The sequence below is a fragment of the Xyrauchen texanus genome, chromosome 43 (genome assembly GCF_025860055.1).
Source record: "Xyrauchen texanus isolate HMW12.3.18 chromosome 43, RBS_HiC_50CHRs, whole genome shotgun sequence".
Lineage (NCBI taxonomy): Eukaryota > Metazoa > Chordata > Actinopteri > Cypriniformes > Catostomidae > Xyrauchen > Xyrauchen texanus.
In genome coordinates this window covers 3,723,198-3,745,202 of record NC_068318.1, presented here as the reverse complement: position 1 = coordinate 3,745,202, position 22,005 = coordinate 3,723,198, and the positions used below count along the sequence as shown (strand labels likewise).

Sequence of the window (22,005 nt, the reverse complement as noted above, 5' to 3'; positions counted from 1 at the left end):
CTTCGGCCTAGGGTGCTCTGGTACCACGTACACGTATGAGCATCCTTATGTTCGAACATGGTGTTTGTTATAGATAATCCATGACTAGCACAGAAGTCTAATAACAAACATCCACTTGAGTTCAGATCGGGGAGGCCGTTCCTCCCAATCACACCTTTCCAGGTGTCCCTGTCATTTCCCACGTGTGTGTTGAAGTCACCCAGCATCACTATGGAGTCCCCTACTGGGGCCCTATTCAGGACTCCATTCAGGGTCTCCAAGAAGGCTGAATACTCTGAACTGCTGTTCGGTGCATATGCACAGACAACAGTCAGAGTTTCTCCCCCCCCACAACCCGTAGGCGTAGGGAGGCGACCCTCTCATCCACCGGGGTAAACTCCAACGTAATGGCACTCAGCCGGGGGCTCGTGAGTATCCCCACACCCGCCTGTCGCCTCACACCCTGGGAAACAACATAGAAGAATAGAGTCCATCCCCTATCCAGGAGTACGGATCCAGAGCCAAAACTGTGTGTCAATGTAAGCCCCACCAGATCCAACTGGTAACGCTCCACCTCCCTCACCAGTTCTGGCTCCTTCCCCCCAGTGACATTCCAAGTCCCCAGAGCTAGCCTTTGCTGCCCGGGTCTGGTCCGTCGAGGCCCACGGCCTTCACTGCCACCCATATGGCAGCGCACCCGACTCCTGCGGTTTCTCCAATGGGTGGTGGGCCCAAGGGATGTAGAGGGGGGTTTCACGTCGCTTCTTTGGGCTGTGCCCGGCCGGGCTCCGTGACAAGCCCGGCCACCAGGCGCTCGCCGACGAGCCCTCCATCTGGGCCTGGCTCCAGGCGGGGGCCCCGGGCTTCCTCCGGGCAGGGTAACTCCTCCTCTTTCCGTTTTTCTCATGGAGTCTTTGTGAACCATTCTTAGTCTGGCCCCTCACCTGAGACCACTTTGCCTTGGGAGACCCTACCAGGAGCACATGGCTCCAGACAACACAGCCCTCAGGATCATAAGGGCACACAAACCTCTCCACCACGATAAGGTGCTGGTTCCCAGAGAGGCAATACCCGTATTCATCCTAATAAAATATTCAAAATCACACCAGAACATTTTTGGATGGATCCTGTCAAAAAATAGGTGTAATGCTTTCAATTTCAATGTTACAAAAAGTATATCTTAAATTCGTCTTTCCTAAATCTTGCAATAACCTGTTTAACAGGGTAAATCCTGTGAATAATCTTAAACAAGACCTTACAAATTTTATTGGTTACACAATATTGTCTTTCTTCCTAATTAATATTTAGAAATTGTGAATTCCAAACACTTTTGGCTGAGGGAACTGCAATATTTTGACAGATTTTCCAAAGATAACTGTTATTCATTTTTTGTCTGTAATATTTACACCTTCCAATTTAACAATGGAATCAATATCTGGTCTTGAAACAACAATACATTTTAATAATTCAATTATTCAAAAGGTATAGCACCAATTACAGTCATAAACTCCTTAATGGATACTGGGAAGGAATACTTTTCAGAGAATTCTGAGGATGTAAGTAAGTTGCCATTGCTATTAAATAATTGTAACCAATAAAATTTATTTTTTAAGCCAACTGTCAAAAAAAAAGGAGAGAAAAAAAAATATTTATTTCTGTGCTTAATGTATTTATTATTCCAAATTAAACCTCTGTGAGGGGGAAAGTTGTGCTTATGTAACCCTTGTTCAGCAATGTCTGCACCATAGGCCCCCTCTTCTTCACTAGTTTAGTCTCTGCATTGTGTTAGGGTGTGAGTGAGAAAGGAGAGCGGACACCAGGCATTGATGTGTTTGAAGCAGGGCAGCTCTCTTTTAATATTTTCCCTCTCTCTGCATAAGGCATACAGCAGGCTTCCCAGAGGGAACACAAATCTGTTTAGTTCACATATTAATTGTAACAGCACAAATTAAAAGAAAAAAACCCATAAAACAATTTAAATAAAAGTGGTAATATGTCATTTGGATATGATATACAATTAAATATGGTTCACAAAACTATTAAAACACATAAAAGTAAACCAAACAAAGATAAATAGTCTGACATACAAAAATAAAGACAGATGTAATTGTTAAATGAGTCTCAGAAACAGGATTAGATACTGAAATGCAGCCACATGGAATTACTCAAACGCACACAAAAAATGAATTAGAACACCCATCTGCCACAAATAACAACATCTACCTTTCTACAAACATTTTAACCTGTGAATAATTGTACCGTTGAACATGGATGGGCAATATTGATAAAGAAATTAATAAGATTAGCACTCAGATAAAGAGCACACTTCTTACGGAACACAAATCTGTTGCATAGCAACAGCTTCAACACTCAAATGAAAGGCTCAGTAACACAATTTGGAACAAAAGAAATTACAGCTCCCCCTAGAGGGTGGAAGCCTTATAACATCCTCCCTACATTTCTACATAATCATCCACACTTGTTTACGGAACTTAGATAATGTTATGGGAAGTCTGCTGACATTAAAGTTACAATTAAATAAAGTCAGTACCTCCAATTTTCTTAAAAAAATTATATTTGGGATGTAAAACCATAACTTATCTCTAGAACAAATGTAATTTTGAAACCATTTGACTTTGAGGATAATGTTGGATGATTCAAAATCGAGTACATTTAACCCACCTTGATTAAATGGATTACAAAAAGTTTTTTTATTCAGATAGTGAGGCTTATTACTCCAAATGAAATTATATGTTTTTATTATGCTGATTAATTAGGGATTTTAACATCTATGACCATATATATCAGTCTTGATAAACATTATGGGGGGGCTGTAATGGCTTGTTTTGATTATTGGGGATAATTAGATGTTAAAAATATTGAGTTTCTTTCACGTAATATTTGTACACTAGATAACTTAATTTAATCAAGATGTGACCATTCTAATGACGTGCCAATTTTCCTAAATTCGTTCGAATTTTATTCTGACATCTTGCATTGCTGAGCTGTTGATGGTCTTCTTGGCCGCAGGGGGTAGCACGTCGTTCAGCCGCATGCCTTTCTGATGACGTCGCGGGAGACGAGCGCAGCGGCCATTACACAACGCGTTTATGAGGAAGGTCGGAAGAACCGCGAGGCGTCAACGGACAAAATCAGCGGATCCGACAAAAACTTATATGAACAGAGAGCACTTACAACACATGACTAATTAAAAAAACACACCCGTGTGTTGAAATCTGGTGTTTATTCAACTAATATCCGTGTTTAACAGCAGTGAGCGGCGGCCCAGCGCAGCGCTTGAGTGTGGTAGAATTCATTTCAAGAGGATACTAATAATCACTGATTAATAATCGAAGAGTCTGTGACAATAGAAGAAGAATCACGCCGGTGATGGATGATAAAGCGTTCACGAAGGATTTAGACCAATGGGTCGAGCAGCTGAACGAGTGCAAACAACTCACCGAGAACCAAGTGAGAACGCTCTGCGAGAAGGTACTGAATAATAGTATCATTATTTATACTTTTTATTACATTTTGTTAAATATATGTAGAAGATTCAATATAGAAATAACATTAGTAATTACGGATAATTTTCTTCATTTAATGTTTTTTTTTTTTTTTGCTTGTTTTTAAACCGGATGCTTCAAGGCTTCAGAATATTGTAATGATAGAGAACAGGTTTATTCCTTCTGGAGTCCAAAATCATTGGCTTCCAGTGTTGGCCAAATCAGACCGACAAGTGGTAGCAAAAATGTTTTTGACCTGATGCTGTTTGTTTTATAGTAATGTTGAGTTCTTTATATTTCGTGAGTCTGTCAGTGTCAGCATTTCAATTGACTAAAACTGAGTCATTAACTACGTTTCCATGCAAGGATTTTTGCGAAAAAAGTTTTGCGCATAAAAATAAAGCAGTTGGAAACGAAAAGTATCGCTGAAATGTCTCACGTGTCGACATATTTTTTTCTTTTAACTATATCGCATAAACTATGTTGTTACTTCAAATGTCGCGAAAAACTGGTTTGGAAACACTTTTTGTCAATATATTTGGAATGAACGCAAAAATGTAGTCACATGACAGAATTTGCCATAATAGAAATTTTAATTTGCAATAGAAATCCATTTGAATGGAAACAGGCTGAAGAGAGCAATTTTTTTTCTCTTACATTTTCACTTTGTCGATAACAATATAAGCGCGAAAAGTGGAAGGAAACTAGGCTATTGTCATTATTATACCATCATTTGAATCTTGCATCTTAGTGTATTAACCCTTAAATCAACACACATGTACAGTATCGTCTGTTTCTGTAAAATGTGGAAGACTTCAAATGACTTACGTGTGTGGTTGAAGAATAACCTCTATTAAATTCACTTTATTTACTTTGAAACGAGCACTACAGCAGTTGTGTTTACATGTGACACAGGTATTACCTCACTGAACCCAGTTACTGTTAAACTAGATGACATTATCATGACTTGATGGTTATTGACTCAAATAAACTGATGATTTATTCTTCAGTTGAGCTCTTGAGAACATCTAACGATTTACAAATACTAGATAATGTTACACAGTGAGGGAAACACTACAAGGATAGTTCGCCCAAAAATGAAATTTCTCTCATTATTTACTCACCCTCAAGAAATCCCAGATGCGAAAAAATCCTTTTGCATGTGAAAATTATCTGTGGTGAATTTGCCACAATTTTTTGTAAGGGTGTCGATTTCTCTTTTGAAGCTCCAAAAATCACAGACAGTTGGCATAAACGTCATACATACAACTCCAGCAGGTAAATGAATGTCTTCTAAAGCGATATGATCACTTCTGGTGTGAAAAAGATCAATATTTAAGTGCTTTTAAACTGTAAAGCGTCTCTTCCGGTAAGCTTCATGAGAGAACCGAGATCCAGCGGTCTCTCGTTACGTATTCGCCTTGCTATGATACCGACGTAATCTCACGTTTTCCACTCTGTTGAGACATCCAGGATAAGCATGCAAACACACTGTTGTGAGTAAATTCAGATCTAAACCAACAATGATACTGTACAGTGTTCCTCCTCACTTGTAAACAGCGCTGTTCATCCGGCTGTGATGCACGTCAGCTCTCATGTGATCATGCCATCGCAATTACGTCACGCGCATACTGCTGCTGAACGGAAGCATGATTTAGAGTTTTAAAAAAGTACTTAAGTTTATATGTTTTGCACCAAAAGTGATCGTGTTGCTTTAGAAGACATTCATTTAAGGACTGGAGTTGTATGGATGATGTTTATGCTGACTCTCTTGCATTATAAGGACCTTCAGAGCTGAGCCAATTTTCTTCAAATGTGTTCTGGTGAAGAAAGTATGTCATAAACACCTGGATATCATGAGGGTGAGTAAATAATGGGAGCATTTACATTTTTGTGTGAACTATCCCTTTAAATAGAACACAAATAGGAGATTTTTTTTTAGATGTCATTTTAAAGGTGTTGTTCATAATGTTGATGAGCTTCTTTATTACTGAGATACAACCTGTACTTCCTTTCAAACTTTCTTTGAGATACAGTATTCATATTTATATTGTATCATGTTTTGTTGAGAAAAACAAGCATATCCACATGCTCCGTAAAAACTATACTCGTTTATACACACCAGTTTAAATGATGGAATGTCCCTTACCTCAGCTAGCATAGTCTTTCTCGGATGCCATGTTTGTTGTTTACAGAAGCGTCGCGGGATTATGTTGCTACGGGGATGCTGCTTTCTGTTGAGCTGCACATATACGAGAGGAAAGTGTACACCGCTTATCCAGTACATTTAAACAGGAACCCAGCTTTCTCTCAGTAAACCACATTCTTGCAATAACCTGCTTTTCTGGTGTCCATCTGAGTATACTGACAGAAAGGTTTGCTCAACAAATGTGATCAACTTGTGTCCACACTCAATAGCACCACCCAGTGCATTCTGTTATAACTGCCAGTTTTAGTTTGTGTGTTCAGGATTTAACATGCATCTCACTGTATATATAGCCAGCAAAGCAAAACTTTGCAAAATTCAAATAGTATTTTTACTATTCAAATAATTATTGCAGAATGAATATTCGACTAGTCGTGCACATCCTTAGTTTCACCCCACTCTTCCTGTAGCACTTGCCATAGATATGGCTGTCTTGTTGGGCACTTCTCACGCACCTTACAGTCTAGCTGATCCCACAGGAGCTCAATGGGCTTAAGATCCATAATGCTCTTCTCCAATTATTTGTTGTCCAATGTCTGTGTTTCTTTGCCCAATCTAACCTTTTCTTTTTGTTTTTCTGTTTCAAAAGTGGCTTTTTCTTTGCAATTCTTCCCTTTACTGTTGTACATGAAACTGGTGTTGAGCGAGTAGAATTCAATGAAGCTGTAAACACGAAGCCCCGGCAGTGATGTCACTTCACAGCCAAGTGAAAAATGTGTTGCATTATAACTCATTTGAAAAACGGCGGAGACAAGTTGAAGCGGAAAAAATATTACCCAAGTTGTCCAGCACACGAGAGCACTTTATAAACACTTCAAAGAAGATAATAATCAAACCGATTAATGTGGAGCGGTTGCTACATCAGGTGCGTTTACAGAGTGCTTGTGCTGTTTGATGCGCAAGATTTGTTTCTCTCCAGCTCATTACTTACATTTTACTGCTGTTTTCTATGTTTTATAATGTAAACATGTTATGAGTTCAAAATCAGCTGTGTATTTCGCAAAACTGTTTGTTCTTACCTCATGTGAGTCTCCATTAAACTTAAATGAGCACGCACATCCACATCAATCAAACCGATCGCAATGGAGAAAGGGAGTGCAGTCATTTTGATTAAACTCGTGCAACATCATATCACGATTTCTGTTGCGATGTAATCACTTGTGCAGTTTCATGGATATCAGACTGAAGTATCAGCAGTCAAGGTGTGCCGGTTTTTAAAGTTTCTCCTGCTCATGTAAGCGCATGTAATACAGTGAGTCTTTTCAGTGCGAGTGAATTTGCACAGGGTTTACAGATGATTGTACTGGATTAAACTGTATATAATGCAATATAATGTATAATGCCCCAGACATTCCGTCTATTTTCACTAGTAAATGTATACTATGGCAAACATTATTTTACTGGATAAGCCATACACAATTTTTTTTAAAGAATATTTTAGAAAAGTAATCAGTGAAAATACTGTTAAAAAAACTATATTATTGAAATATGTGCATGTAATCAGTGTGTACAAGGATATGTATCTAACGTAGTTATGTATTTTTCAGATGGGCAGAATTATTCATATTTCTCGTGTCACTATTGCCCTCTGCTGAGCTGAGTTTGTAGTCCCACTCCATACCCTATGGATCATTTTACTCTTTAATGATGATCATTTTTTTGTTAAGTTTTAAAAGTAAAGGAACCGTTTCTAATAATAATAATAATTTTAAAAAATCCAAACATAACTTTTCATGATTCAGGTTTTGTTCAGTGTTTTGTGAGAGTATAGAAATGTGAATTCAGTAATGTAAATCAAACCAAATCCTTAAGCCATTTCTCGTATCAGTTTTTTGAAAATCCTCTGGTCCTCCAAATTTCACAGTGGGTGTGAGACACAGTGGCTTGAAGGCCTCTCCAGATCTCCATCTTACCATTAGACGACAGTTCTTTGCAGTTCTGCAAAGAACTGTCGTCTAAAGAACAGTGGGCCAATATTCCACCACAACGTTGTGAAAGTTTGATGTCCAGTTATCGGAAGCATTTGCTTGCGTGGCTATTAAGTTTAAGGGGTAGTTTGTTTTTCACATGGATGATATAGGTGTTAACTTTTATCCTTCAATTAAAGAAATATATATTTGAAAACTGTATTTTGTGTTTACTCCGGTTGCCTTTTTTATGTTATATAATTTGAAGATCTAAAACAAGTTAGTATGAAAAATGCACAAAAATAGAAGAAATCTGGAAGGGGTGATTACTTTTTCACAACACTATACCATTTATTAACAACCTCAGAACTCGCAGTAGGTTTTTCTTAAAAGGAAAACTTTAGTAATTTGTAATTTAAAAAAAATAAATCATTGTTGAGGGTTAGGGCTGCAACTAACGATTATTTTGATAATCGATTAATCTAGAAATGCTAGTTTCGTAGTATGTAGTTATCTACATGACCTTCTTCCTTTATTATTTTAACTTTAATAAAGCTTTAACACATTTAATATAACTGAATTTAAGATGTAATGCCAGGGTGTTTACTATTAAAGACACTCAACACGCAAGTTTTGCAAGTGCGCTTCTGTTTTTACTTATTGTTTATAACTCCCTTGTACTTCGCGATCTACATCACCTGAAGCTGTTTGGAAAGTTTAGAGTGCTTCTGGACTGTGAGCTGTGTAATTCTTCCTCTCATCAATCTTGCGTGAACTGCAGTGCTGCTCTCACGTGCCATCATTAGAGTTTAATGTGATGTTAAGTTAAATAAAATAAAACGACTATTCGACAACTAAAATTATCAACCATTTATTATTGTCATCATTGTCTACATTGAAATGTTGAGGTTAGGCTTGCACTGACAGAATTCTAAACACTCACTGATACTAAGAGTTTCTTGATGTCACACCTGCAGGCTAAAGAGATCCTCACTAAAGAGTCGAATGTTCAGGAGGTGCGCTGTCCCGTCACCGTGTGTGGAGATGTGCACGGCCAGTTTCATGACCTCATGGAGCTGTTCAGAATCGGTGGGAAATCACCAGACACCAACTATCTGTTCATGGGCGACTATGTAGACAGAGGCTATTACTCTGTGGAGACAGTCTCACTGCTTGTTGCACTAAAGGTAAATTGCATTTACAATGTATTTAAATGGTGTCGGCTCATTCAGTTTTTTTACTCAACCAGAGGTCCCCAATCAAAAACAAATTTACTGATAAGATAAGCATAAATGATGATGAAATATTAAATTACATGTATCAATATTTTCTGAGTAATTAATTATTTTGTAGAGGGGGTCAAAATGGTGATTTTCATCTACAATTTTGGAGCAAAACTACAGGTCAAAAATTAACCATAGGAAGGTGTCAGCATCTTTTATTTTTTTGTTACACATCGACACTAAAAACAAAATGTTTTTCATTTTGGTTCGTTCTTCGCAGAAACTGTATTTTTATTTTTTTTTATTTTTTTCGGTTCAGAAGTTCCGTAGCCTCCTTTGCAAAAGGTTACCAGTTAGAATAAAATAAGAGTGGTTAATAACGTTCTTTTAAAATGACTACTCTACGCTAGAGGTCTTCACGGGTCCACCCTAACCCGAGACCTGACCTGGGTCCTGTACATGTTCAGATCCACGTTTTATATGGTTGGTCGTGTCCCATTCTATTGCTGCGGGTCCCGGGTCTGTTTAACATCGGGTAACACCCTAGAAGACCCGGCCAGGATCAGACAGTGGTGTGCGTGTGTGTGTGTGTGTATATGCTAACTTAAAACATTGTAAAATTAGGATGAGAAAGTACAGACTTGAAATGGGGTGAAAAACGGAGCGGAGCAACAATGAGCTGATTGACGTCATCTAATAACAGTGTTGCCAACTTAGCGACATTTCAGACACGTTTAGCATCTTTTTTCCACAAATGCATGTAGTGACAAATCTAGCAACTATATGGACAAATCTTCTACTTTCTGAAGAAGAGTCGCCAGTACTGCTGCATGAGTTAAAGGTCTTGCTTTCCCTCCGCAAGGACACCTCTCTGCATCTACTCTATTCAATGAGTGGCAGACGGAGGAGCAGCACATTCAGTTGACCGCACGGCAGCTGACATAGACGTGAATGAGCTGTGCATGTGCGAGTTGCTAAGAACCAATCAATAATCTGTATGTTTGCTCCTCTGTTTTAATTTAAACAATTTAATTTTACCATTATTTATTGCTTATCACTCCCTTTTACCCAGACGGAGGCCGTACGCTGTGCGAGAGAAAAATAAGACTTTTTTTCTAATAACTTTCTCTCTGAATTATCATTTTACTTGTTCATAAAGCCGAAATCACAGCACAGCCATCGTCTTTAAATTGTTATAAAATCAGGATTTTAGCAGTGCAGAGCAGCAGCTTGGAAATTGCTTGGAAGTGATTACTGGTTAACATTTAGTCTTGATGGGCGGTGTTTCAGTCACTATTTCATACTCGTTCCATTTTCTGACAACAGAAACAGAACAAACATGTAAATGAGAACAGCTTTATTGGGAATTTAGCTGTATTAAAATACAGTATGTGAGCACAAAGTAGGAGAGACGCAAACAGATGTAAAGGGCTGACACAAGGCAGAATATAAATGACGCGATGACTATGCTGATTAACACATGACATCACCTAGCGACATTTAGCGACTTTTTGAGCAGGCTTTAGCTACTTTTCATTGAAGTAGTTGGTAACACTGGTAGTTGAGGCATACGAAAGCAAATCAGCAATGCTAATGTTAGCAGCCATTGAAATGAACGAGTAATCATTATTATAGTTGAAAAGGGCAAACAGTTGAAGTTATCTATTGCAAGAAACAAAAAAACTGCAAGTGGACTTTTGAAGCTGAAATAATGAGTGTATTAGCTATGCTGTTTCAATCAGCAAGAGATGAATCACAGAAAACCAGGATGTATTTTACCAACTTTCTTGGCAAGGAGGATGGATTATATGGCCAGGCACAGGGTAGAAGGCAACTAACGTTACATTAGGCAAGACACAAAGTTTTGTTTTCACAACTTGTGTATTAACATGTTAATAACAATCGGCTGTGATTGTCCGGGTCCCAGTTTTCACATAATTGGCTGTTCGGGTCCGGCATTTCTCGGTTCTGCATGGGTTCGGGTCCAAGCTTTAAAAATTGTACACTGGTTCGGTTCGGGTAGTACATTTCCAGTCTCTTTGGGTTCGGGTACGAATTTATGGACCTGTGAAGACCTCTAATCTATGCTTAGGGGTGGGTGAAATACCAGTTGCAGTGTTGCCAGTAGAGGTCGACCGATTAAGCGGCCGATTTTGTTTTTGTGCATTTTTTTTACATAATCGGCATCGGCCAATATCCAAGTATATCAAGCCGATTATTAGGCAGGCGCATCTGTGGGCAGCCTAGTGTTGTTGTGGAACACGTGTTCGACGCACGCTGCCCCTAGAGTCATTTTCCAGCAGAGTGAGCAGACCTCATCCAGAGCCTAAGGAAGGAGCTAAGTTCCTTAGAGAAAACGGTAAGGATTAAATTCGTATAACTCCTTTATATTTAATTAAAAACTTTTGATATGTTACTGATCTAGCACAACTAGCACAACTTCCTTCCCTTCACAGCGGTGCACTGACATTTCTCCCTAAAACTCAAACTTAACATCAGAATCAGCACGATCGGTGATTGTTGTAAAATGCAGTCTAGCTACTGTTGCTAAATTGCGGGACGCGTATAATAATAAAAAGAGCGCAAGAGATACCGTTCCCAAGGTGGTGCGCGCTCCGAAACAGACCTCAACGAGACAAGCAAAGTATAGACTACTTTGGGTTTCATGTGCGCGTCTAAACGATCAAATATACACAAAAATATGTCAAAACAACCGGCTTGGAGATTCACTTAAAAACAGTTTATGTCTTAAATGGACGTAGTTATGGAAATCGTTGGGAGAAAATATGGTACATCAGGAGCCTATTAGACTCTGTCTTAAAGGGGAAGCAGTCTAATCAACATGCTGACGATTGAGCCATTACTGCGAATCAAACAACAAAAGGCAAAGAGAAAATCACTTACAGCTCTTGAATGAATAACTTCTGCATTAATGAGCATTAATCTATCTATGATAAACTATGCAGTGTTATTTTACAATTGATTACTTTATTAGATTTATTTTAAGACCACACCTGAACAGTAATGTTAGTAGACCTTCCTGAAATTAAATCACTGTGCCTATATAACGTTTATCTTAAAAAGAACCGTTAAGAATACAGTTGAAGTACCGGATCGATAAGCAGTATCGGTAAGATAGTAATACCATTAAAACCTTAACGATACCCATCCCTAGTTATGCCTGTGCTTCTCTTGGATGCTCTGAATATTGGATTACGTGTCTGGATTGCCCCTTAATTAAAGCTGCATTTGGATCTCAACCGTCGTGTCTCGGAGCAGTTCGTAACACCTGCTTTGTTTATTTAATATATTTGTTATACATTATTTATACAATATGTTTTTACATTATACATTTTTAATTTAAGTGTACAAGTGCAGATTGGTCAAGTGTTCAATAAATGTATTTGAGAAATGTTGTCTATCTTAAGTAATTATTTGTGTTACATTTTATCTTTCAAATAAGAGGTTAAAAACAAGCACATATCGGCCAATTGTCGGGAAAAAATAAATCGGCAGCATTTATCGGCCATCGTATGACCCAGATTTCAAAAGATCGCCATCGGCCTGAAAAAACCCATATCGGTCGACCTCTATTTGCCAGATCTCACAAGAGAATCAAGACCCAAAATAAGTCACTTCCCTAGCTAAAATAATCGAAAATAAGCAATACATTTTATTCTGTGTGGTGGATTAATCGGCATAGAAATCATAAGTATCATTTTATATACAGATCTGTTTAGTAAAAATAATAATAATATTTCAGTGAAAATAAATGTAACCGATAAATGTAATTTTTACCTCTAATATTTTCCTTGTATCTGGATTAGCTGAGTATGTATATGTAGTAATTATACATGGATGTTAAAAAGGTCTTGAATAGAGAATATGACATCCACAATAGGGAATTTGGCAAAGAAATGTGTGATGCAACAGTTTCTTTCAGGATCAAAGCAGGTTTAATTTTTTTTGGGCAATATGAATTGGTGTAGTTCTAAACATTTACTGTGATAAACCCTTTGGCCTTTTGTTTCATGAAAAAAATTATCAGTACGAAATTAACCGGTCCTATACGTTTTTCACTCCGGAACAATTGAAAATCACTTTGTTCCGGTTTTCGGTTACATTATGCTAAAAAATTTGTTTTTGTCCCTTGAACAAATTTTTGTCCCTGGTTACACAGAAATAGGCATGTCTGTTGCTTAAATCAATTGACTTCAGCACCTTTTGTTGCATTATATTCCAATGATGGGAGTCCAAAAATGGGGGGGGAAACACTTTTGTGTTCCTTTTCTGAAGTTGGAGGGCCTATAACTCCAGAACTGTTAAAGATATTTTAATATCCTTTTAGATTCTGGTTCTGAACACATTTTTATGTTTTTATCTTAATTTTTAAGGTCCTGTATGGTTAAATCCCAGAAATATAGGACTCTCAATGTGGCTCCATTGTTAAATTCTACCTATAGTCAATGGTTAAAAACCAAATGTGGGTCACATGGTATGAAGATTGATTTTCTTGTCCTGTCTAGGGCAGAAGTACAAATAATGTTAAATGCATATATACAGGGCTTGACATTAAGCATTTTGATGTGGTTGTCCTTGGACAAGTAAATCGGACATTCACTTGTCATGTAAAAGGTTACATGTCCAGAGTATTTACTCCAAAAAGTATTTAAGTATTTGTTACATGTACTACTAGTACAAGTAGTAACATGTCAAAGTTTCTGTTGTATGTTTTCTAAAATTACGACCGATGCCCAAACGAATAGTATTATACCCATGCAATCAACTCTGCTCAGAAATGTAAACCATGCTGGTAGGGAAGGAGGCTATTGTGAAATGGTTGTTATTGGTTGTAAATTGTTACATGGTTGTCAAATAAAGAAAGGCCTCCATTGCCACCATTTACAGCAGGTGTGCTCACACTTCTATGGAATAAGATCTAATTATTATACATCATGCTATTGCAGAAATATCTACCATGCACAAAACATTGTCACAGTACCAACATTTTTGTAGTTTGTAGTGAAATATGATTTTTAAAATCAGCTTAAATACCATAAATAATAGCCTAACACAAACTAATTTGTAAAAATTTTCAAGTTATAAGGCTTATTCAACAGTAGGATACAGTCAGTATATAAAATGACAAAAGAAAACGATGAATAGAACAAATTAAAAACACTAGAACAAAATACAGATGAAGGAAAAACAGCTTTTAAACAGCTTTAAAATAAATTACAGCAGTATGATTCAGAATGAAATGTGGCATAAAACTATAGGCTACTGGTCTTAACTGTATGATTATAATACGTTAATACTTTTTAAAGCAACTAAAGTTACTCCGTCAAGAGCAGTGAGGGTTTTCTTGTTATAGTTGTTTATTATAATGACTTACCAGACGGCAGCAAATCTATTAGCTTACATATATACTTAAAAGTACAACATTTTAAAACAAATCTGCTTTTTTCTCAGCTATTTACGTTCGCTTTAGACATCACTCTCAGTGTTTACATGAATGGCAACACTGGCATTTTGGTGAAATTTTAAAATGTATTTGACCGTTCAGGTGTGCATTAGCACAAGCATGTTCAGCACATACACCGCCTGTCAATCAAACAGGACGCAGCTGTAACTAGATCACTAGCGAATTATAAAATGACATGATCTGTTTTAATCAGTCTGCTTGTCCGATTGGACAAGTACAATTCTCTTTCACTTGCCCCTTGAAAAATCCACTTGTCCCGGACAAGCGTTAATGTCGAGGTGTGTGTGTGTGTGTTCACACAGTTGAAGTCACAAGTTTACAATTAGGTTGAAGTTAAATTAAAACTCATTTTAACCCCTCCACAGATTTAATATTAGCAAACTATAGTTTTGGCAAGTCGGTTAGGACATTTTTCCAACAATTGTTTACATACAGATTGTTTCATTTTTAATTGACTATCACAATACCAGTGGGTCAGAGTTTTACATGCACCAAGTTAACTGAGCCTTTTAGCAGCTTGGAAAATTCCTGAAAATGATGTCAAGCTTTAGACATTTGGCATTTTGCTTCTGATAGGTGGATGTGTTTTAAGGCCTACCTTCAAACTAAGTGCCTCTTTGCTTGACATTATGGGAAAATAAAAATTAAATCAGCTACGACCTCAAAAAATATTGTGGATCTCCACATGTCTGGTTCATCCTTGGGATCCATTTCCAAAGGCCTGAAGGTACCACGTTCATCTATACAAACAATAGGATGCACATTTAAACACCAGCCATCATACCACTCAGGAAGGAGACACATTCTGTCTCCTAAAGATGAACATGGTTTGGTGCAAAAAGTGCAAATCAATCCCAGAACAACAGCAAAGTACATTGTAAAAAAAATGCTGAAGAAACTGGTAGACAAGTATCTATATATACACAGTAAAACGAGTCTTGCATAGACATAACCTGAAAGGCTGCTAACCAAGGAAGACTCCACTGCTCCAAAACAAAAGACAGACTACAGTTTGCAAGTGCACATGGTGACAAAGATCTTACTTTTTGGTAATGCCCTCTGGTCTAATGAAACAAAAATTTAGCTGTCTGACCATAATGATCATTATGTTTGGTGGAAAACAATGCTACCAAATACTAACAAAGTGTATGTAAACTGACCCACTGCGAATGTGATGAGATACATGCTGAAATAAAGTGGTGGCTCAGTGGTTGAGGCTCAGGGTTACTGACCAGAAGGTCGGGGGTTCAAGCCCCAGCACCACCAAGATGCAACTGTTGGGCCCTTGAGCAAGACACTTAACTCCAGGTTGCTCCGGGGGATTGTCCCTGTAATAAGTGCACTGTAAGTCGCTTTGGATAAAAGCGTCTGCCAAATGCATAAATGTAAATATATATAAATGTAAATAAATCATTCTTTCTACTATTATTCTGACATTTCATATTCTTAAAATAGTGATCCTAACTGACCTAAGACATGGAATCGTTTCTACAATTAAATGTCAAGAATTGTGAAATATACTTGGCTAAGTTGCATGTAAACTTCTGACTTAAAGTGTGTGTGTGTGTGTGTGTGTGTGTGTGTGTGTGTGTTGTGTGTGTGTGTGTATATATATATATATTACACTCACCTAAAGGATTATTAGGAACACCTGTTCAATTTCTCATTAATGCAATTATCTAATCAACCAATCACATGGCAGTTGCTTCAATGCATTTAGGGGTGTGGACCTGGTCAAGACAATCTCCTGAACTCCAAACTGAATGTCAGAATGGGAAAGAAAGGTGATTTAAGCAATTTTGAGCGTGGCATGGTTGTTGGTGCCAGACGGGCCGGTCTGAGTATTTCACAATCTGCTCAGTTACTGGGATTTTCACGCACAACCATTTCTAGGGTTTACAAAGAATGGTGTGAAAAGGAAAAACATCCAGTATGTGGCAGTCCTGTGGGCTGAAAATGCCTTGTTGATGCTAGAGGTCAGAGGAGAATGGGCCGACTGATTCAAGCTGATAAAAGAGCAACTTTGCCTGAAATAACCACTCGTTACAACCGAGGTATGCAGCAAAGCATTTGTGAAGCCACAACACGCACAACCTTGAGGCGGATGGGCTACAACAGCAGAAGACCCCACCGGGTACCACTCATCTCCACTACAAATAGGAAAAAGAGGCTACAATTTGCAAGAGCTCACCAAAATTGGACAGTTGAAGACTGGAAAAATGTTGCCTGGTCTGATGAGTCTCGATTTCTGTTGAGACATTCAGATGGTAGAGTCAGAATTTGGTGTAAACAGAATGAGAACATGGATCCATCATGCCTTGTTACCACTGTGCAGGCTGGTGGTGGTGGTGTAATGGTGTGGGGGATGTTTTCTTGGCACACTTTAGGCCCCTTAGTGCCAATTGGGCATCGTTTAAATGCCACGGCCTACCTGAGCATTGTTTCTGACCATGTCCATCCCTTTATGGCCACCATGTACCCATCCTATGATGGCTACTTCCAGCAGGATAATGCACCATGTCACAAAGCTCGAATCATTTCAAATTGGTTTCTTGAACATGACAATGAGTTCACTGTACTAAAATGGCCCCCACAGTCACCAGATCTCAACCCAATAGAGCATCTTTGGGATGTAGTGGAATGGGAGCTTCGTGCCCTGGATGTGCATCCCACAAATCTCCATCAACTGCAAGATGCTATCCTATCAATATGGGCCAACATTTCTAAAGAATGCTTTCAGCACCTTGTTGAATCAATGCCACGTAGAATTAAGGCAGTTCTGAAGGCGAAAGGGGGTCAAACACAGTATTAGTATGTGTTCCTAATAATCCTTTAGGTGAGTGTGTGTGTGTATATGTATATATATATATATATATATATATATTTAGTGCTGAAGCCAAATTATTTTAGTAATAGACCTACAAATCTCTGTGTATAAATAAAATAATGACGCTGACAACTTTCTATGGTTGTTTTGCTCCAAAATCCATGGTGAATATTGTCATTTTTACCTCATCTAGAAAAGTCCTTCATGTTAACAACACAGTATAACCTCTCGTTCGTCTACCTCATTTGTAGGTTCGTTATCCAGAACGCATCACGATATTGCGGGGAAACCACGAGAGCAGACAGATTACACAGGTTTACGGTTTCTATGACGAGTGCTTGAGGAAATACGGCAATGCAAATGTCTGGAAATACTTCACAGATCTCTTTGACTATCTTCCCCTCACGGCACTAGTGGATGGGCAGGTGAGCGATACTCTTCCTCTTGAAAATACACTGTGTAACTAAAAGCAATGATTGTTAACTTTACTCATATACATACACTGTGATATCTGTTAACGATGGATGTAACTCTCTCTCTGGAAGATCTTCTGTCTGCATGGTGGTCTCTCTCCATCTATAGACACACTGGATCATATTCGTGCTCTGGATCGTCTGCAGGAGGTCCCACACGAGGTCAGAACAGCCACAAACTACTGTTATCATGCACTGCTTTAAATTGAAATCACATCAAAATATGTGCCATATATTGAAACTTAGTTAAATTTGTTAAACAGAGCTGAGAGTACAGCACTCTTATTTGTAACTCAAAGCATAAATTAGTCCAAATATTTAACAAACACACAAGGGATGGTGATGTGTAGAACTGTTAATGATGAGCGTTCAAAGTAGTGTTCAGCCCTGAAGGACCATAAAATCAGTCTAATGACAGGCTTTATAGGAAACTAGTTGCCAGTAAAGCTCATGAAATCATTGCTATATTCACGATAGTCCTTAATTTTAGATTGCCTGCAAAATCATCTTGATTATCTTGTGAATACATGATATATCGCCCAGCGCTACTAATTCAGTAATTGATTCCAAGTCTGTTGTGTTCAGTTGGTTGACTATGTCTGAGAGGTTTTACTACATCTTTACAGGTCTGTCCATAGTGCCATGACTGCCAAAGAAAAACCATCATTTTAGGTCATATTAGTCAGCATATATCAAACGGCCATTAAAGAAACTTTCCTGAGAACCTCAGTCTTATTCACAATGACCTGCAGCAGATCATGTCTCATCTTTCACTCTGATTCATGAGATGTGAACTCTTGTAAATGTACACCCCTGACGATTCTCAACTACTTTATTGGCTTTTCAGACAAAGTAATTCCGTTAGCAACTGAATGTTGAGGGTATTTAAAGTGTGTGAGATATATAGCATGTATAAAGCACTTGTTTTCATGATTTTGCTGTAAATCTTTGTGCAGGGCCCGATGTGTGATCTACTGTGGTCAGATCCTGATGATCGTGGTGGTTGGGGAATCTCTCCTCGAGGTGCTGGATACACCTTTGGACAAGACATCTCTGAAACCTTCAATCATGCTAATGGCCTCACGCTGGTGTCACGTGCTCATCAGCTCGTCATGGAGGTACAAGACAATTCAATTCAGACGTCTACTATTCAGTATTGGCAGTGAAATAAATTGTGTTTTGAAAAGTTTGCTGCTTCAGTATTTGTAGAATATTTTTTCACATGATTCTATGGTATACTGGAAAACAATAAGCATTTCATGGGTTTTAAAGGCTTCTATTGGCAAAAACATTCAATATATGCAAAGAGTCAATATTTACAGTGTTGACCCTTTTTCTTCATAACCCCTGCAAGCTTCATACAATCTGGCATGCTGGATATCAGCTTCTGGGCCAAATCCTGACTGATGGCGATCCATTCTTGCCTTATTAGTGCTCGGAGTTGATCACAATTTGTGGGCTTCTGCTGGTCCACTTGCCTTTTGAGGATTAACCACAGGTTCTCTATGGGATTAAGATCCGGGGAGTTACCTGGCCACAGATCCAAAATTTCAATCTAACGATCTCAGAACCACTTCATTATCACTCTTGCCTTGTGACATGATGCTCCATCATGCTGGAAAATGCACGGATAATCACCAAATTGCTCCTGGATCGTTGGGAGAAGTTGCTCTTGCAGGACGTTTTGATACCATTATTCATGGCAGTGGTTTTGGGCAAAACTGTGAGAGAGCCCACTCCCTTGGATGAAAAGAAACCCCACACATGGTGGTCTCATGATGCTTCACTGTTGACAGGACTCATGGTAGTGTTCACCTTTTCTTCTCCAGACTATCGATTTTACAGATGTCCCAAACAGTCATAAGGGGGCTTCATCAGAGAAAATAACTTTGCACCAGTCTTCTGCTGTCCAATCCTTGTACTTCCTGCAGAATTTCAGTCTGTCCTTGATGTTTTTCTTGGAGAGAAGTGGCTTCTTTGCTGCCCTTCTTGACACCAGGTCATTGTCCAAAAGTCTTCGTCTCCCTGCTACCATTGTTGAGCAAGCTCTGCACTGTTGGTGACACGATTCCATAGCTGAATCCTCAGGAGGAGACGGTCCTGGCACTTACTGGACACTCTAGGACGTCCTGAAGCCTTCTTCGCTCCAGTTGAACCTCTCTCCTTGAAGTTCTTGATGATCCGGTAAATGGTTCTTTCAGGTGCAATATACTTTGCAGCAATTTCCTATTATGTGAGGCCATTTTGATGCAAGTGCGATGATGGCTGCACGTCTTTCTTTAGAGGTAGTCAATACTGCCAATACTTTTGGCCACAGCTGTAGATCAAAATAGATGAATACAAAGCAAAAAGTAACGTTTTTTTTTTTTTTTTTTTTCAGGGATACAACTGGTGTCATGATAGGAATGTCGTCACTATCTTCAGTGCGCCAAACTACTGCTATCGCTGCGGCAACCAGGCCGCCATTATGGAACTGGACGACACTCTTAAATATTCGTTGTAAGTTACAGTTATGATTATCGTGAATATTTAATTTCAAATAAAAGCCATGAGAACTTTAAAGTTTGAATCTCTCAAATTCTGCCAAGTGTGCATCCCAAAATCAATAGAAATAAGAATTTTGCATGGAAATGGCCTGTATTTTTAAGGATTTCTTTTTTTGTTTTGATTCATTTTGCATCGATATTATTTTAATGAAAATGTATCATATTTAAAACCCCAATGCTCATTGTCGTAATGCGAAAAAAAAGTTTCTGATAATAGTTTAAATTGTAAATCGGACACATTACAGTAATAAGAATTTGGGGGTTTAAATGTACTTAATTCTTATGTAAATGGCACAATGTAAACCATCTTTATTTTCAAGGAAATATGACCTGATTGAAGGATAATTTGGACAAACAGCACTAAGATATTTTGTAAGCATTTCATTTTTGTTTCCCAGCCTTCAGTTTGATCCAGCCCCTCGACGTGGAGAGCCCCACGTCACCCGCCGCACACCTGACTACTTCCTGTAAACAAGCACTGGCCTGGCCTGAAACGCCTCTACAGCAAATGACAGATTACCACAAATCCAAACATGCATACATCTATTCATCCAATGTTGTACATAATGGGGGATGTGAGATGAAAACACTAACATGGACCAAATGTGCCATACAAGCATTGCTCAAATCCAGTTGCTCTGTCTCAGTAATGCTACAAAGTGTCTCGTTTTAGCCTATAGTGCAATTGCCTGCTGTATACAATGAATAGAAATTTTCCCTTCGTTCTTGAATTGTAAGTTACTCTGAGTATAAAAACATACATAAGCAAAGACCAGCCTTCTCTCTCACAGCATCACTGGAAAATTGTCCTTTAAGTTGGCAATGCCTAGCATGTGAAATACAGTAACATTTTATACAAGTGCACAAGCTTACTTTCTATCCTGTCTCTTCACTGAAAAACAAACAAAAAAATCCTATTGGGAAAATGTTGAAAGCGAAGAAGCTTCTTCCGTCGTGGGAGTGAACATGCCTGAGTGTGTGTATTTGGACTGTTATCTGACTGTCCCTGTCTAAACTGCACATTTTCTTTTCTTTTTTATTGTCTTCTGTGTATTTGTCAATAAGTGATAGCCTCCTCTTTGATGTATTTGAACTAATAAAGTGCTTTTAATCACAAGCTACTCTAAAAAAGATTTTTTATTTCAAGTTGCTAACATGAAACTACTTGCAATCCAGTGAAACAGCATATTCAATGAGAAAACAAAACATATGTTGGTACTTTATTTTATCTCTGGAAATGATTGGTTGTTAAAAATGTGGGCAGGATACCAAAATGGAAGGTGTGTTCCATTCGGAATTGCTCATCCCTGTGCCACAAGGCTTTAGGTTGGATGCTGTAATGCTCCAAAATATTGGTCTTTAAATGTCTTGGGCCATATTCACACTAATCTGTTCATTTAAAAACTCCAGTCATCATTTACAAACTGCGTTAATGGAGCACAATTTTGGTGAAGGAAATGCTTCTGTAGAGTAGATGAGTGGTGTAAACGGCTAAATCGATGTTTTCAAATGAAAAAGGATTAGAAGTTTTCAGTGTCTAACGTCGATTTCCAAAGTATGCAGTTATGGAGCGCATTTTTTAAATGCTCGTTTTTTTGCCGGAAGAAAATCAAAAATCATACATGATTTTGCCTCATAATTAACTACTTTTAAAACGCAAACCAAAAATGAATGCTTTAAAACTGTTACATTTTAAGAAATGTATAAATGGAATTTACACATAAAAACAAAGGAAGTCTAAGTAAACACAAAATAGTTATTAAATTATTTATTGAAGCTAAAGTTATCCAATACCAACTGGTCCTGTTTGAAAAATTATTCATTACCAAATCTATGAAACTACATTCATAATG

The 22,005-nt window shown here is 38.1% G+C and overlaps 1 protein-coding gene across 1 annotated transcript; it reads left to right on the top strand.

Annotated features, from left to right (window-relative positions):
• The first annotated feature begins 3,038 nt into the window (after positions 1–3,038).
• LOC127635460 (serine/threonine-protein phosphatase 2A catalytic subunit beta isoform) lies at positions 3,039–21,269 on the top strand. The gene is made up of 7 exons (XM_052115535.1): positions 3,039–3,471; positions 8,576–8,785; positions 17,385–17,558; positions 17,679–17,768; positions 18,563–18,724; positions 19,987–20,105; positions 20,551–21,269. Exons 1-7 carry the CDS (start codon positions 3,370–3,372, stop codon positions 20,621–20,623), a joined length of 930 nt encoding a protein of 309 aa, XP_051971495.1. The 5' UTR covers positions 3,039–3,369; the 3' UTR covers positions 20,624–21,269.
• The last annotated feature ends 736 nt before the right edge of the window (positions 21,270–22,005 follow it).

Coding starts and splice junctions, on each gene's coding strand:
- LOC127635460 (XM_052115535.1), top strand. CDS start 3,370: ATGGATGATAAAGCGTTCACGAAGGATTTAGACCAATGGGTCGAGCAG. Junction 3,472..8,575: donor TGAGAACGCTCTGCGAGAAG/GTACTGAATAAT, acceptor TCACACCTGCAG/GCTAAAGAGATCCTCACTAA. Junction 17,559..17,678: donor CGGCACTAGTGGATGGGCAG/GTGAGCGATACT, acceptor TCTCTCTGGAAG/ATCTTCTGTCTGCATGGTGG.